Source organism: Neospora caninum, chromosome VIII (genome assembly GCF_000208865.1).
Source record: "Neospora caninum Liverpool complete genome, chromosome VIII".
Lineage (NCBI taxonomy): Eukaryota > Apicomplexa > Conoidasida > Eucoccidiorida > Sarcocystidae > Neospora > Neospora caninum.
Window position 1 is genome coordinate 385,541 of NC_018395.1, and position 16,010 is coordinate 401,550.

At 59.1% G+C, this 16,010-nt stretch overlaps 2 protein-coding genes across 2 annotated transcripts; one reads left to right on the forward strand and one right to left on the reverse strand.

Moving 5' to 3' along the window:
• Window positions 1-226: 226 nt before the first annotated feature.
• Window positions 227-8,985, reverse strand: NCLIV_030550 (conserved hypothetical protein; the record flags this gene model as incomplete). Its single annotated transcript, XM_003883251.1, has 12 exons — window positions 227-424; window positions 1,044-1,145; window positions 1,562-1,739; window positions 2,078-2,491; window positions 2,998-3,040; window positions 3,434-3,549; window positions 3,883-3,928; window positions 4,161-4,398; window positions 4,794-5,363; window positions 5,760-6,549; window positions 6,941-7,076; window positions 7,587-8,985. 12 exons carry the CDS (start codon window positions 8,983-8,985, stop codon window positions 227-229), a joined length of 4,230 nt encoding a protein of 1,409 aa, XP_003883300.1.
• A 2,029-nt stretch (window positions 8,986-11,014) lies between these two features.
• On the forward strand, window positions 11,015-14,791 carry NCLIV_030560 (conserved hypothetical protein; the record flags this gene model as incomplete). Its single annotated transcript, XM_003883252.1, has 1 exon — window positions 11,015-14,791. The coding sequence occupies one exon, from the start codon at window positions 11,015-11,017 to the stop codon at window positions 14,789-14,791; it is 3,777 nt and encodes a 1,258-aa protein (XP_003883301.1).
• Between the last annotated feature and the right edge of the window lie 1,219 nt (window positions 14,792-16,010).

The following is a 16,010-nucleotide window of genomic DNA, read 5'->3' on the forward strand; positions in this document are numbered from 1 at the left end:
TCTCGCCCTGAGAAATCGCGCTCGCCTGCTCTCCTTGTCTACCCCAGAAAACCGGGAAACAATTCTGACCCCGTTGGCGTCTAGACGCCCGCGGTCTGTCGCTGTTCTCCCCCGCAAACTATCTCGTCCTCCGCAGACCACTCCGCCACTGCTCTGTCCATCTGTCAGCGCTTGCGTTGAAACTATTGGCCGTCGCCGCTCTCAATGCGTCGCGACAGGTTTTTCTCTAAGCAACAACCGCATCTTCCTCGTCGACTGCAGGGAGGCCTTCACCCTCGCCGTCGTTCTCGCCTCGAAAGCGCCTTCCCGACAAAATGTCCCTCTTCACCATCTTCACGTCGCTGATGCCGTCCACCTCGCCTCTCTCTTCGCCGGCTGCTTGCAGCTGCAGGCTCTCGCCCCGGACGTAACGGTCAACACCGCACTGGAGGAAGAAGCGGGACACAAAAAGGCCAGAAAAAAGGAAATGACAGGCACGAAGCGCGCGGCAGAGAGCGACACGAAACACGACGAAAACACGCCTCCCCTCTCGCAGTCTTCCCCCTTCCTCGTAAAAGTTCTTCTCGGTTCGCCCAGACTGTTGCTCTCTCTCCCGCCTCTCAACCGCTTCATACATGCAAACCAATCTATCGATCTATCTATATATATATATATATATATATATATGTTGGTATGTGGGTATACTTACATATATACCACTATGTTCATCTACATACGCATGGAAAGAGAAGACGCTTAATAAAGCTACATAGGGATATTATGCCATGCTGGGGAACACCTCCGCATGCGTATCTCTCCATTATAAGCACTTTGGAGGAAGTCACTTTTCATTCTTTTCGTTCGTGTCGAACACAACGACTTGTGCGGTGTGGAGTGTACAAAGCATGCGCTGGGAGGTAAAGCGCAGGTTGAGCTCAAAAGACACCTCCCGCCGTGCATCCTGTTCCGCCTTCGTTCTCGAGACTCTGGAGAGAGGCGCACGGGCGCGGCGAGTCCGTAAGGAATCGTCCTTCTCAGCTCTGGCGCCTTCCCCAGGAGCCTACCTTGAGGTGCTCAATCTGGGCTGCGAGAAGGCCCAGAGACAGCTTCGCGGGATACGCGGAGAAACGCTCCACCACCGTCGCATTGACCATCTCCTCCAGTGCCTGAAGGTGCGCACGGAGAACATGACCAAAATAGATCGACACACCGAGAACAACAAAAACAGTGATGCATCACATATACATACAAATGAATAGATGTATATGCAGGAAGAGAGTTATAATCACACACGATACACATGCATGCTTGCCAACAATATATATATATATATATATATGCGTTCATGTGTGCAGATGTGGCATTTCCGCCTGCATGTCGCTGCGATATTTGGGTCAACGATTCTCGCCATCTGCCTAGCAATCCCAATGCTTCCAGTCACTGCATAAGTATGTGTGTGGGTATCAAGGTATTCACGTCTTTGTATGTGTCTGAATGTGTATGTGACGACGTGAACCACACAGAGGGACGATGGAGCGAATATCGCAGTGAGACGCTTTGTGTCGCTTTCGGCCGTTCTGACCTCCAGAGAGGGGCCACCCGGTCCCTCCTCGATCTCCTCTCGTCTGTCTTCCTTTGGTATCTCTTCAGACTCCATCATCTCGCTGTTTCCCGCGTCGTCGTTCTCTTCTTTTGCTTCTGTAAGCGAAGCAGCTGTCGCAGGCGCCACACTCTCCTCGAACAGGCGGAACTGTGCCGGACTACAAAACCGCAGAAAAGGAAAGAAAGAAAAGAACGAAAAAGACAAAGAGAGGAGCGAGATGATGGCCGAGGTGTCTCCTCCAGATCGACCTGGCGTGAGAGAAGCACGGACAGCGAAGGAGAGAGGGAAACAGCGGCTGTTGAGAAAACAAAGAGCGGCAACGAAAAAAGGAGGCACCGGGAAAAGAACAGAGACAAGAATGAAGAGACGAAGGAAGAAAACCGGAACACCCGGAAGACGCACGGACAGAAGCGATCGAAGCAGATGCTGGAGGAAAGAGAGAACAAGAAAGAGACACGAGAGAAGACAGAGACTGTGTCCTCAGTTGGTCCTCACTTGTCATTCAGAAAGACCTTTATGAGCGCGTAAACGCGCCGACCTTGTGCCTCGAAGATCGCTTTGAACGCGAGTGCGTCTTCGTCTTCGAGGAACGCCTCTTGCATCTTCATCCAAACATTTTTTTCCAACTCTTCGTCTCTCTTCTTCCGGTCCAGTGCCGAGACCGGAACTGAACTCGAAGAGAAGGCGCCGATGGGAGAAGGCGAGTTGGTGTCTCTCTCTCCTGGGCGCGTTTCGTCGGTTCCGCAGAAAAGGGAAATCGCCTCCGCAGGAGCTGCCGAGAGCGCAGAGAATTCGAAGGCAGTGATAGGCGCAAAGAGGACGCAAGTGCCCAGCGCCGACCCTGGAGACGGGAGAAGAAGAAGAAGCGAGTGAAGAGCCTGCACGGGTGGCGGGCGATCCGGCTGCCGGCTGCAAGCATGGCGGGAGCGACAGGGAAACCAAGCGAAGAGTGACAGAGAGAAAAAAGAAGACAGGAATGACAAATCCAGGGAGAGAACGAAAGCAACAGAGAGAAGACCGAGACTCGCAACACAAACAGATCAAAGAGGGCGATCCCCAGATTCGCGTACACGTATACACAAAAGTTTTTCAAATGCGCATTCGCAGCCGATGCCTTACGCCTACATACCTGCAGTGATATATATATATATATATTTATATATATATATATATGTTTATCTTATTGTATGAACGAACACATTCATTGAGAAATATGCGTGCAAGTACAGATCAGATAACCTCCGTGAGATGTATCCCTAGGCCGACATATATATAAATATGCGCCCTTATACACAGATGGCTGTATCAGGACAATACTTGTGAGCAAAAGCTGGTTAGCGTTCACACGAGAGGACGGATCACGGGGCATCGAGATCCCTGCGTTGTCGAGAGGCCGAAGGAAAGCAGTCGCCTACCAGTAGTGATGGACAAGTTGGAGTGTCCAGACACGGGCGTAGACTGCAGAAGCAAACGCAAAAGGGAGGGGAGAAGTCGCTTTCGAGGAGAGGGGAAACGAAGCCCCATTGGCACCCACGGATCAGCTGCATAGATGCCCGGCCCCGTCTTTGTTCTCGTCCACGAAAACGAAAGAGAGATGCTCAGGACGGGAGTGAGGTCGCGGAAAAAGAATGCGGTTGCAGGCGGCACGCGGAGTCGGGATGCCTCCTCGCGCGTTGTCGCGAGGGTAAATCGCACTGGAACGGAAAAACACCCCGAGCCACGGCACCGACCCTCCGTCTCGAAAAAGTTTGTACGGTAGGAGAGAAAAAGGGGCGCGAGCAGAGAGCGGAGACGCTCGCTAGGCAGGCGCGCGTGCGCCGAGCAAGGAGCAAACACGGCAAGGAGACGAACCTCGTCGGCGAATCGCAGCCACAAATTCCTTGACGTTCACGTGCGCTGAAGCGCAACATCCTGGCGGCGGAGGCAGGCAAGCGATCGCGGCTACCCAGTTGAACAACCAGCCCTGACTGCAGAGCACATCGCAACGCACACACGACTCGCACTCACGTTGGACACGCCGCGCTACATTCACACATACACACACAAATACCTACCTACAAGCATGCATGCATAGAAATATATACATTTATATAGAAATATATATATATATATATGCAGCTTTCTTTGCAAGAAGCAAGTGAGCTGTACAGTGTTCTGTATCGAAGAAGAGCCTTTACGGGCGCGAGCGTCGAGAAAAATCTGCACGAGCATAATGTGTCTCTGCGCCGCGCAGAAAAAAACTTGCCGAGAAATTCTGTCTCCAGGGGGAAGAGAACCTTCGAGATACTCTCTGCGCTTACGTCGGATCGAGGGCGCCGGGCATTTCGCCGAGGTCCGCAAAGTTGCCTGGAGGATGAAAGAAGATGCAGTCAGGGTCGTGAAGACGCGAGGCGAGTCTCAATCACGAAAACGACGAAAAACAGAGAGGGTGCCTTCTGCGTTTATAGTCTTTGCGAACGGTCGGCGCTCGCAGCTGCTCCGGGCCTCTTCATCGCCGCATGCACCCCCTTGCTTTCTCGTGATATGCGCTCTGACATCGCGTCGTTCTCAGATCTCTTTCCGCGCTTCTTCTTCTCACCTGGAAAGAGATGCTGGAGATAAGGGACTGTGGGGTGCGGCATGGCCTTGGGCGGCAGGACTGCATGCAGAAGCGTCACCTCGAGATTCGCGTTGTAGCGGAAGACGAGCTGCAGGGGGAAGACGGAGGCGCCTGTCTCCGCTTTTCCCCCCTCAAGTTTCGCTGGAACCTTTGACTTCCCAGCACAAGGCGAAAGGCCGCTTGACGCCCCCGACGCTGCGGCGGGGAGGAAAAGAGACTGGGGCAACAGAGAACAGACAGAGCATCTCAGAAGAGACGGCCTAACGCAGCAGCTTCCACAAAAAACGAAACCAGAGACAGAGGAACGTGGGACTCCCGAAGCGAGAAACGCGAACACGGAATCCGAACCGCGGCGAAAACTTGAAAACACACGCGCGATATATAACCAATAATATGGTAGATACAATATATATATATATATATATATATATATATATTCGCACATATCCCTGGCATATTTATATGGAAGTACAAACATAACTATATATAGTTATTTATATTTATATATATATATATATATATAGGTACGTATGTCCACACCGACTCGATTGGATCGATCTGGAGGTATCGCATCTTTGCAGGGCGTCTTTGTGTGCAGTCTCCGTTTCGTACCGGTAGAGGGAGATGCGGGTCTGCTGCGATTTCAACTCTGACTTCCTTTTCATGCAGTTTCTCCAGATGACGTTTTCCGCCTTCTTCACTTCCGTCTGTGTCTCGGTCTTCGTCCTCTCTCTTTTTGCTCTTTCCAGGCTCCCCGGCCTCCAAGCAGCCGGCATCCTCTCCGGCATCGTCCTTCGCCGACTCGCCCGTTCGTCTCCGTTTGGGCGCTGGGTCCGTCTCGCCGTCGCCCGGGGCGTCTTCGCGGTCGCGCGCCTGTGCACTCGTCTCCCGTCCCCGCGCTCGCTTTTGCCTTTTGAAGGACAAGTCCTCGACGCTCAGACCCGCAACCGCGGCGTCGCCCGAGAGGCGAGCGTGGAAGAAGAAGGACGAAAAGAGAGATAGGAGCGGCGCAGGCAGCCGCTTGGCTTCGGTGGGAAACTCGACAGTTTGCTTCTCCGAGGAGCAGCTCGAGAGAAAGGACTTGCACATGTCGTCTAGCTCTCGCAAAACCTGTTGCAGCTGCCGCAGCTTCTTCGGAAACTGCGCAGCCTTCGCTTCCAACGCCTCCTCTTGCTGTTCCGCCTGAAAACAAAGGAAGTCCTCAAAGCTCACTTCAGTGCACCTCGCGCCCCAGACAGGAGACAAAAACACAGGCGACACACAGGCGACACAGAGCCGATTCGTCGGCGATTCAGCGCCAGAAAACGGAGGGTGGATGTCTAACAGAAAGAGGAACGGATGCGACCGTGACGAGGATGAACCAGCTCTGCATCCTTCTAAAGTGACCGTCGGGGAAACAGTTTCGGCACCGTCCTTCCGGCATAAACTATGCTGTTTCTTGGCAACACACTGCCTTCGCGCTGGTATTTTTTGCACACTGCCTGGAAGAAGCCTGGGAATCGGGGACGCACGCCACGCACGCCTATCCACCGCCCCGGTGCGCTCGTCACCCCCGTAGCGCCCTGAATGGAAACGTACGTGTTCTCTTTGGCGCTTGACGTCCTCGAGTTTCTCCTTCTCTTTGATTCTTTCCTGGAGTTCCGAGTTGAGGAGCAGCAGGAGCGTCTCGTGAGCGCGGTCGCAGCCTTCCTCGCCGGCTTGGGAAGCCGCCACTGCGGCGACGGCTGCTGCGTAGAGCGAGGCGTGTTGAGAGTCTGCGTCTCTCTCGCCGTCTTCTCTGTCCCGCGACTTTTTCTCTTCTGTCTCGCCTTTCCTGGGAAGCGCGTCTGAGCCTCGCGAAGTGCCCGCGCCGCCCCCCGTGCCTCTCCCACGCGTCGGGCCGCGCTTGAGGTCGTGCACCGGCTCTTCCTTCCGACTGCGCAGGTGTCGGAGAAACGCGTCGAACGCGGGAGTCTCGAAGGCGTTCTCCTCCGCCGTCTTCCGATGCACGAGGAGCTGACGGTACGTTCGCCGTTCTTTCTCCGTCGCGGCACAGCTGCGTCCCAGAGAGACAAAGTGGAGCAGTTCCTCAGTCTCCTGCTGCACGGAACAGAGCGACCGGTTCTGCGCTCGCAGATTCAACACCCGCTGCGGAATCTCTTTCCACTGCAAATTGATCAGACGCCGCCTCAAGTCAGACAAAACCGACGAAGGACAATCACCAGAAGGCGAAGAAGAGGAAGAAGAGGCGGAAGGGGAAGAAGAGGCGGAAGGGGAAGAAGAGGTGGAAGGGGAAGGAGAGGTGGAAGGGGAAGACGGGGAGACTGTAGACGTCTCGGATGGAGCATCGGGCGAGGAGACGGTCAAGCAGTCTTGAACTTGAGAGTACCTGGCGCGGCGGCGAAAGCAAAAGCGGAAAGAGAACAAGGAAACCCGGCCTTGGGACAATCCGAAGTCGAGAGGCCACACAGAAAGTGTGGCTAGGAAGAAAAGGCACGAGAGACGAAGAGTGGCGAAGCACAGAGGCAACCAGAAACCAAATCAAGGAGGAAGGAAAGCGTTGCCAAGCGAAGGAGAAGGAGAGAGAAAGGAACGACCTATAGAGAAACGTAAGCGAGGACGAGCGTGAGGGGACGACGGGGAGAAATACGAGCCAGAGAGAGTGAAAAAAAAACTGAACGGGCGCGACGACCCAAGGGAAGAGACGACGCGGGGAGGCGATGCAAGAGTGTCGGTTACCCTTTGCGGCCGAGAGCCGTGCCCATGCGCTGAACGCTCACCAGTCTCCGAGCTTCTTGGTCCTCGCCTCGATCGCCACCGGAGCGTTCACTCGAGCGACGGCCAACTGCGAAGCGCCTGCGTCCTTCCGGCCTGTCTCCTCTTCTGCAGGCAGACCCGTTTGCGAGGCAGGCACGGCTGCACCATTGGAGAAAGGAACGGGACAGGAACTGCGTGGAAAACAAGAGGAAACCCCACGGGGAAGCACAAGAAAGAGAGAGAAAAAGCGCGGCGGCCGCTCGAGAAGCGGAGACAAAAAGGGCGAGGGAATTGACGAGGAAAAGAACCCGCAAGCCCGAACGCCGGGAGCGGCAGACGGCAGACTCAAGCGACCAGAGAAGGATGTGGAAACAAACGAAGTGGAATGCACATCAGAATTTTCGAGGCACGCCGAGCGAGAGAAGCGTTCACCTTCCCCCACAGGGCGTGGCGTCACACGAAGAAGGAAGAAGCCAAAGAGAAAATGCAGACGAATGAAGCGGAGAGAAAACAACACGAAGACAGCGGGGAAAACGCACTAAATCGCACCCATCACGAACATCTTCTTTTGGTTTTTTGTCCTGCGATGTGCCATGTCGGAGCGCTCCCCGTCTCTGCTTCGCGCTCCTTCGTCTCGTTGGCCTTTTCCTCCGTTTGCTCGCGACTTACCACTGGAGGACGAGGCTTTCTTTCCACCTCCCATGTCGCTCTTGTCTTCTTTCTTCTGTGGTTCGTTGTCGCTCTCGCGCTCCTCTTCCTGTGCAAGCCGCGCAGCTTCCGCCTTTTCCAGAGCACGCACTCGGTTCCGGGTGTACATACACTCGGTCACCTTTTCCCACACTTCGTTCAGCGCACCGTCGAGTGTACGTACAGCTGCCAAGCCCAAGAAGGTGCGCTGCAGCATCGCGCGACCGCACACTTGCTGAAGAAGCTCGGCCGAACTCAGCTCCCTCCTCCCGTCTTTCTCCGCGGACTCGCCAGCATCCGCCACGGCCTCTAGGGGCGTCGTAGCCTCCTTCTCGCACTTCAGCTTGTCCGTGGGCGACAGCGGCGCCGAAGAGGCGGGCGACGAGAGGGCGTCTTTCTCTGCCTCTTGCTTCGTCTCTCCAGAGAGGAGAGAGGGGAAATACGGCGAAAAGTGCGTGAACGGCGGCTCCATCAAGTCGCGCAGCAGAGCCAGCTCGCACGCCCTCTGTACATCGAAGAGCGCAGGACTCTCTGCGACGTGTTTTTGTGGCTCTGCCTTTCCCCTTCCTTCCGGGCCTGACCGCAGGCCCTCTGGGGAAGTGCCGGACTTCCCCAGGGCTCTCAGCGACGGCGCGAAAAGTGAGGAAGTTGCCTCGAATGTGGCCCCACCTTCTTTCTCACACGCCTCGCGTCTGTCGCCTTCCTCGGCTCTCCTCCCCTCTCCGCTTTCTCCTCCATTTCCCTCGCGTTTCGTCGCTGTAAACGAAGTCCCCGATTGCTTCCCGTGGCTCGCTGGGCACCCACTCCGGCCGAGCCCCTCGCCTAGGGCCTCCAGCGCATGCAGAAAGTCGAGGGCAGCAGGGGGAATTTCTGGTCCTTCACGAGACGCGAACCCTTTCTTTCGCCAAAGGGGTGTCGCCTCTCTCTCTCCCTCGTCGCCATGTGTCCCCCCCGCGCACGCCTCCTTGGTCGGACTCCCGCTCACTGCAGGTGCGTCCTGTTCAGAGGGAGACGGAAGAAGAGAAGAGAGCGAGGAGAGCGCTGGAGGAGAAATCGACGCCAGAGACATGCGCGGGGAGATCGGCAGGACTTCCGCAGCGACTTCCCTGGGATCTCTCTGGGGCATAGTCGAGGGAGGACGAGGCCTTACAGGTGAAGAGGGCGAGGCACCAGCGAGAGGGGCGGACGCCGCCTGAGACGTCTTGCGCGAGGAAGACGGAGACGAGCTCGCCTTCGCAGCCGGGGAAGACGGTCGACCCGAAGAAGACGCCCGAGCAGAAGAGGAAGACGAGGAAGATCTGCTTGCAGGAGAAAAGGGAGATTGGCGGTTGTTGCTGTTGGACGAGGCCGCCGCCGCGGGGGCGGAACGAGGAGGCGACATGGTGGAGACACCCGCTAACGCGAACTGGAGAGAGAGGAAAGGAGACACCCGCTAACGCGAACTGGAGAGAGAGGAAAGGAGACGCCCGCTAACGCGAACTGGAGAGAGAGGAAAGGAGACGCCCGCAGAAGCGAACTGGAGAGAGAGGAAAGGAGACACCCGCTAACGCGAACGAGGTGAGGAGGAGGAGCAAGGGGAGGGTACGACGAGCGCGCGAGTCTACGAAGGTCGGACAGGCGTGCCGTCGCGGGCGACGGAGACGCGGAAAAAGTCAGCAGGCAGTCGCTGCTAGACGGTGCGTTTCGATGTATCGACAGATTGGGAAAAGAGAGCGTGTGGAAGAAAAGGGAATGGGCCTTGGTGAGAGGCGCGCAGTCCTCTTTTCCTCGCCACACCGGCTCTCTCGGTGATTCCGAGGTTTTTCGAGGACGGAGAAACAGGCCTCTCCGCAGGACAGACAGAAAGACACACGCGCCACGAAGCAGCAAAGCAGAGGCGACTTGGAAAAGAAGAGAGAACAGAAGGAAAGAGGAAAGGGGCGAAGAGACAGAAGGAGAAAAGCTGGAATGGCAGAGTGGCGTGGTGCGCCAGTGCATGCAGCGGGAAAGGCAAGTGGTTTTCGACAGCCGGGAAAAGATGTGTGAGCGCTACACAGCTCGCCAGTGGTTGGCGTTCGCGAGACGCTCTGTTTCTCCCATTAAACAAAAGATCACAGAAAAGAAGCTATCCTCAAACGAGGAACTTCTCTCCTACCTCGAGGCGTCGGTTTCTTCCACGGCCAGGAAATGCTCGCCAGACTTCCTCTTGGGCCTCTTTCTGTCCCAAGTAACTTCTGCGTATCACGGGAGCAGGAGGGTCGCTGGACCCAAACGCGTTGAAACGGAAGAGAAGAAGAAAGTTGCTCGGCTGTGTGCGTCTCTCTTTCCTCTCTTTCTTCTCGTTTCCATCTGTTTCCTTCCCTCGTTCTCTTCTCTGTCCTTCTCTCGCGCTTCTCTCGGTGTCTCTCTCCCCTCTGTTTCGCGCCGTCTTTCCTCTCGGTCGCCTTGCCCGTTTTCCTTTCGTTTTTCCTACTTTCTGCACAGTTCAAGCAGCGTCAGCCCCTCCGCTGGTAGGCTCCGCGCGCTAGCGTTCGGGCAGCTCTTGCCCTCCGGCCGTCGCGGCCTGCGTCTCTCCCTTTCTCTCTCTCGGCTTTTCCCGTCTTCCTTGGCTGTCTCCGTCTCTCTAGCCTCGCTGCAGTCTGTAGTGTTCAACTCGCCTTCTCGCCTCTGTCCTTTCCCGCCCGTCCCCCCGTTCTTTTTTTCTGTCCTGAGTTTTCCCTCCGGCCCATTCTCTCGTGCCTCCGCGTTCTCGCTCTCTTCGCCCGTCCTCGCCATTCTCGCTCTCTTCGCCCGTCCTCGCCATTCTCGCTCTCTTCGCCCGTCCTCGCCATTCTCGCTCTCTTCGCCCGTCCTCGCCATTCTCGCTCTCTTCGCCCGTCCTCGCCGTTCTCCCTCTCTTCGCCCGTCCTCGCCATTCTCGCTCTCGGCGGCGGTGTCGTTCTGGGCCCCGTGTCTCTTCGCGGCTTCCTCCCGCTCCTTCGGCGTATGAACGGAGGCGACAGGGAGAACGGGTGGGAGGGGGGAACGCCGCAGGAGAGGGGAGCAGACAGCGGGTCAAGAGAGGCGACGCGAGGGAGAGGAAAAGAACGCGCGGAGACGTGGAAGCACGAAAGGAGAGTTTGAGGGCGAAGAACACTCGACGGTGAAAATCGGGGACATGCCATTGAGATGCTTCCTCCAGAGCGGGACCAAACCCCAGAAAAGCGCTTTCACATGTCTCGCCCTCGCTTTCTTGTCCCTTTTCCGTCCCTAAAGAGCCAGAGTGTTTGAAGCTTCCGTGGCAGTCGGCCCCTGGGAGCTGAGGAGGGCGTGGACCTCGGTCGGGAGACCGGCGACAGCGGGGCACCGTCCTGGGGCTTCCGCGCCGTTTGCCCCTTTGCCAGTCCCGCAGGAGACACGAGCACGCGGTGAGTAGGCCGCTGCCTTCCAACATGTCGTTCCCACAGCAGGGCTATGGGCTTCCCAGGGACGCGAGTGGGGCTCCTGTGCCTCCGTCGTCTCCTGAAAACGCACATCTCGTGGCTGCGTCGCTCTCGCTCGGCAGGTCGGCGGGCCCTGAGGGTGCGTACAGCCACGCCGCAGGCCTCCCGCCGCCCTACCAAGCTTACGGCGCCGTTGGAGGAGCAGACGCCTCTTCTCTCTCTTCTCTCGCGGGTCTACCTCAGAGGCCCGGCGCCCTGCCCGGGCCGTCTTTCTCGGGACACTTTGCCTCTGGCGTCGCTCCGCAGGCGTTCGCGGCCCGTCCGTCTCCGTTCGCGACTTCTCTTCCTCGCCAGACGCTTCAACCCCACGGGCGCGTCTCCCTGCAAGGCCCCCAGAACGGCGCCGGTGTCGCCCCGGCCCCGGGGAAGGGCGCTTCCGTGCCGTTTCTTCCGTTCGCGACCAACGTGCCTTCCGCCTCCGGTTTCGGGCCCGGAGCCTTTTCGGCGGGGCGCGTCCCGGGGCCCGTCGCCCAGCAGGGATACGTCCCCACCACGGGCCTCCTGACCGCGACCCCGCAGCAGAGCCGCAGCCTCGCCTCAGCCGCAGCTGCTGCCGTCGCCGCGACCGCTGCTCTCGCTGCGCAAGCCGCCGAGGCGTCTGCCGAGACGAGTCTGCCTGGAGTCCTCGCCGCGCACGGACCCGCAGGCGGCGCCTCGGGCGCCGTATTTCTCGCTGTGGGGAAGGGTGCGGGAAGCAGGACGTCGTCCAAGGGCGGCGGGAAGAGCAGTCAGGCGAGTTCAGTCGTGGAGGCCGGGCCATCGTCGGGGGGCGGCTCGCGAGGAGACAGAGAGGAGCTCGGCACGGGGTCTGTGGGGCCGGGGGGTGCCCCGCGGCGCCCGCGTTCAGGCGCTGCGGGCGCGGGCCTCGGAGGGTCGGATCTCCAGGGCGGGGCTCTGTCGGGCGCACAGAAGGGGAAGACGGGCGCGCATGGCGACGGCGGGCCCGCAGGAGGCGAAAGGGATGAAGGCTTACGGGAAACGAGTCGGAAGCCTCTAGCCCAAAGTGGAGGGCGACGCGACGCGGGCCGGCTGGGAACAGGCGCGGCTGCGTCGACTGGAAACGGGGAAGTCGGCGACGACGTGATGACGGCAGTCGCCGTGGAGAACGAGAGTCTTAAGTGGTCGCTTTTCATCAGCAACGCCCTGAAGTGGGCTGCCGACCCCGAGCTCGACTACGACGAGGAAGACGGCGGTTGGGGCTCCACTGTAGCGGCGGGGCGGACTCCCGGAGGCGCTTCCGGGGATGTGTCTCGCCCTTTGGCGGTGGCCGGGGAAGCGCCGGCAGCGGCGTTTGGGGGAACGGACGCCGCAGGCTCCCCTGGGAGCGGAGATCGACCGTTTTCGTCGCACTTGTCCTCTCAGCCTGCCTCTCACAGCACAGGCCCCACGAAGCCGGACGGGTCCCGTTGGGACGACGAAGAAGAGGCAGAGCGTCAGAGACGGCGCGCGTGTCAGGTGCGCGAATGCATGCGGCGAAAGAAGCGGTTTCAGCGAGGCCACGAGCCTGTCGAGCCGCGCACGGCCCCGTCAGCTCCATCTGGCGAGGAGACATCCGGAGACGCCGGCGCTACCGCGGGCCTGCTGAGCCTTGTGGCGGACTCCGATGGCGAGCGTCGGAGCGAAGGAGCCCCGAGAGGAGGGGTTCCCTCGCCAGGCCCAGGAGGGGGAGACACCGGCGGGGACGGCTTTGGGCGTTCCGCGGCGGGCGCTGCCGCGTCGCAAGCGTGGGAGCCGGGGACGGAGAAAAAAGGAGAGGAGGGAGACTGCCAGGGAGGCCGGGAGACGGGAGGCGAGGGATATTTGGGCGACTTGGGAGCAGACGAAGAAGAGGACGAAGACGCAGGCCTTCTTCTCGTGCTGGGCGTCTGCTGCAACAACTTTGTGGAGGAAGTCGTGGCATCAGCTGCGTCCTATGCGATGACTTGGCGCGGCGGCTCTTCACTGTCTCTCCCGCCTTCTGTCTCGTCTCCTGTCTCTGATGCCAAGGAGGCAGGTCCGCTCTATCCGTTCTCCCGGTCGGCCGTGCCGTCCTCACTCAGCGCCTCTGTCCAGGGTCTGTCGCCGCCCAGCGCGGGCTCCGCCGTTCCTCAGTCTCCCTCGGGGCCCGGACGGGCGCCGGGAGGCATCCCTGGAGCCCCAGCGGGGAGCCTGCGTCGGGCGAGTCTCTCGAGCGCCGCGGCCGCGGCCGCGCTCGAGGGCGGAGGAACAGGCCGCGTGATTGAGGTCACCGCGCAGCACGTCGAGTTTGCTCTCGACCGGCTGTGGGGCGAGCAGCCTGTCCAGGGGCTTCTTCAAGGCATTCGCGAAAGAAAGAGAACGAATCGAACGCTGCGGCTTCGCCGCGAAGAGGCCTGCCTCGCGCTTGTCTCCAAGCGTGAGTCCGGAGCGCCGAGCGGGGCGCGAGGGGCTGAGGCAGCGAAGCCCAGCAAGACGAAGGACGAGGACGACGCCGAAGACGAAGATCTTCTGGCCGAGGAACTCTTTTTTGGCGGGTGTTTTGAGGAGGAAAGCGAGGTCGAGCACGGAAACGCCGAGAAAGAAGAGGCCGTGGACAGCCGGCGGGACGATGTGGGGAAAGACGCGAGCGAAGACGCCCCGGCGAAAGCGCACCGTCTCGCTCCAGCTCTCGTCTTTTACAAGGACGCTCTGGAGAACACTGCGGCGTGGGACGACATCGAGCGCTCAGTAGCCGACGCTTCTGTGCAGCCAGCTTTCCACGAGAATCTGGCTACGGCGGAGTATCTCCTCACGCAGCGGTATCTGTGGAGCGAACTGGAGAAACTCAAAGAGTTCGCGGCCCCAGGTGTCGACGCGGGCGACGCAGACCCGAGTCTCCTGTCCCTGGGGCCCGCGGAGACAGCAGGCCAGGGACTGTCCGCCGAGGCTTCGAGGTCGCGTGTGGTGGAAGACGGCGTCGAGAGCCTACTGGAAGAAGCACAGATCCTGGCGAAACGGAATCGAGAGAAAGTTGCAAAGGCGGCGCTAGAAGAGACGACGCTCGACGCGGAAGGGCGCCTCAGTGGGGCCCAAGACGGTCTCTATCGCGCGTTCGACTTCGCTGCGGCCGCTGTCTCGCCGGCATCTGAATCGTTTGCTTCTGCAGGCGAGGAGCCCGGCCTGGAGGCGACCGTCCCCTCCGGAGGCTTCGCGGTGGACGCAGAGATGGAAGGCGAAGCCGAAGGATTTGCGACAGATACCTGTTTCGATCTGGGAGCAGGCGGCGAACAAGACGAGGCGCGGCGGGTGTCGTTCGTCGAGGAGCAGACGTTCAAGACGCGAGGAGACAGCCCCGAGGGACGGAGACCCGGGCAAGAAGAGCCGGGGACTGGACTCGGCGTCGATGCGTGTGGAGAGAAGTTGGGGGCGGGGACCGAAGGCCCCGAAGAAGGCTCCGACGGGGCCCTCGACCAAGCTCTCGAGGACGAGTTGGAAGAGAGTCTTCTGCTGGGCATGGACGACGATGCGCAGCCACCCGAGGCAGTCTCCGTTTCACGAGAGGGACAGCGCGAAAACGGTCTCTTCCCTCCACCTCCCGACTTCACCACCCACTCGGGCCCAGTCGCGGCGGGGCCTGGCGAAGTGGGGACGGCAGCCGAGAGCTCCCAGTCCTGGGGAAGCGAAGAAGGCGCTGCCGCCGACCCCCCTGAGCCAGGTGCTCTGCCTGACGCGGGAGAGGAAGATGTGGATTTGGAAGAGGAATTGTTCGGCGGGTTAGAAGAAGCGTAGACTGCAGAAGCGAGCGCGCGAAGACAGCGTCGGAGAGAGTAGGACCACAGTGCCTTCTCTTCACGGTCTTCGTTTTCTGCTCCCACAACAGCCAGAAAGACCGGAGCGCTGCCGTCGCGGCAGTTTTTCTGGAGAAGCACGGGGAGACCACAATGGAGCGAATGACAGCACGAACAATCCAGAGAGGGGTTTGGAGAGGCGCGGAACGAGGCCTTGATCAACTGCGTTGCCCAATGCCTGTTTTATTGGCCGTGTTCCTTTCTGACTTCGTCTCCCACGCCACCGATCGGTGTTTCTTTTGCGTCTCCTTTTTGTTGGCCTCCCCCGGTTTCTCCCGTCAGCTCCACGTCTCTCCGCTCTGCTCTTGCGTTCGGCCCCGAGAAAGTCTTCTCTCCTGACGCCTGTGTTCTGTCTTTTTTTCCGTAGACTTCCTGTCTCTGTTTGTTTGTGTCTCTCTCTCTTGTTTCGTTTCTCTCTCCGCCACTTTGTCTATCTCTGCTGCGAAGTCTCGCTCTTCCCTTCTTGCTTCCTTGCGGTGCACCGTCTCCTCTTTTTCTCGTCCGTCATCTTCTTTTTCCCTCTCTGTCTTGTCACGTCTCTTGCACATGCGTCTTCTCCCTTCGCGTTTCGTCTGCTCCCGCGTTTCTTCATATCTTCGCTTTGCCCTCCTCTCTGCTCTGTCGCCCCTCGGTGGGTTGCGTGTCAACGCTCAAAATACCTTTTCGGCTGCCAAGGTAGGCATGCAGACGCGAAAGCCTCTACACGAGGAGCTCTCCGTTCTCGTTCTCGACAGATTTGCAAACGTTTTGTTTCCGTAGAGGTGAAGCGGGCTCCGGACAGCTTTAGACCCCCGAGAAAGTGTGCCTCCCCCTAGACATGTGGCCGCCATCCAGAGAGTCCGAAAGTCTCGGCGAGAGCGCAGGCCGCTTGCGTGAGAGAGAAAAACACCCCGAGTCGTGACAGAAAGACGCATGCATGCAGGCGGAGGTGTGTGTACGTACACCGTATATGGTTAAGTAGCCAGGAGGGGTCCCCCCAATTCGCCTTCGGCGGCGGGCTGCATCAGAGGCTCTGCGTGTTTCAGGCTCTTGACCAAGTGGGAGGCTGCTGACGGGAAACCCGGAAGCGGTTCCTTCCGGGGTGAAGGATTTCGTTCTGCTCCACTCGAGAGATCGCACACAACAGGTGCACCGTCACATGCAGTGGAAACGCACAGGCG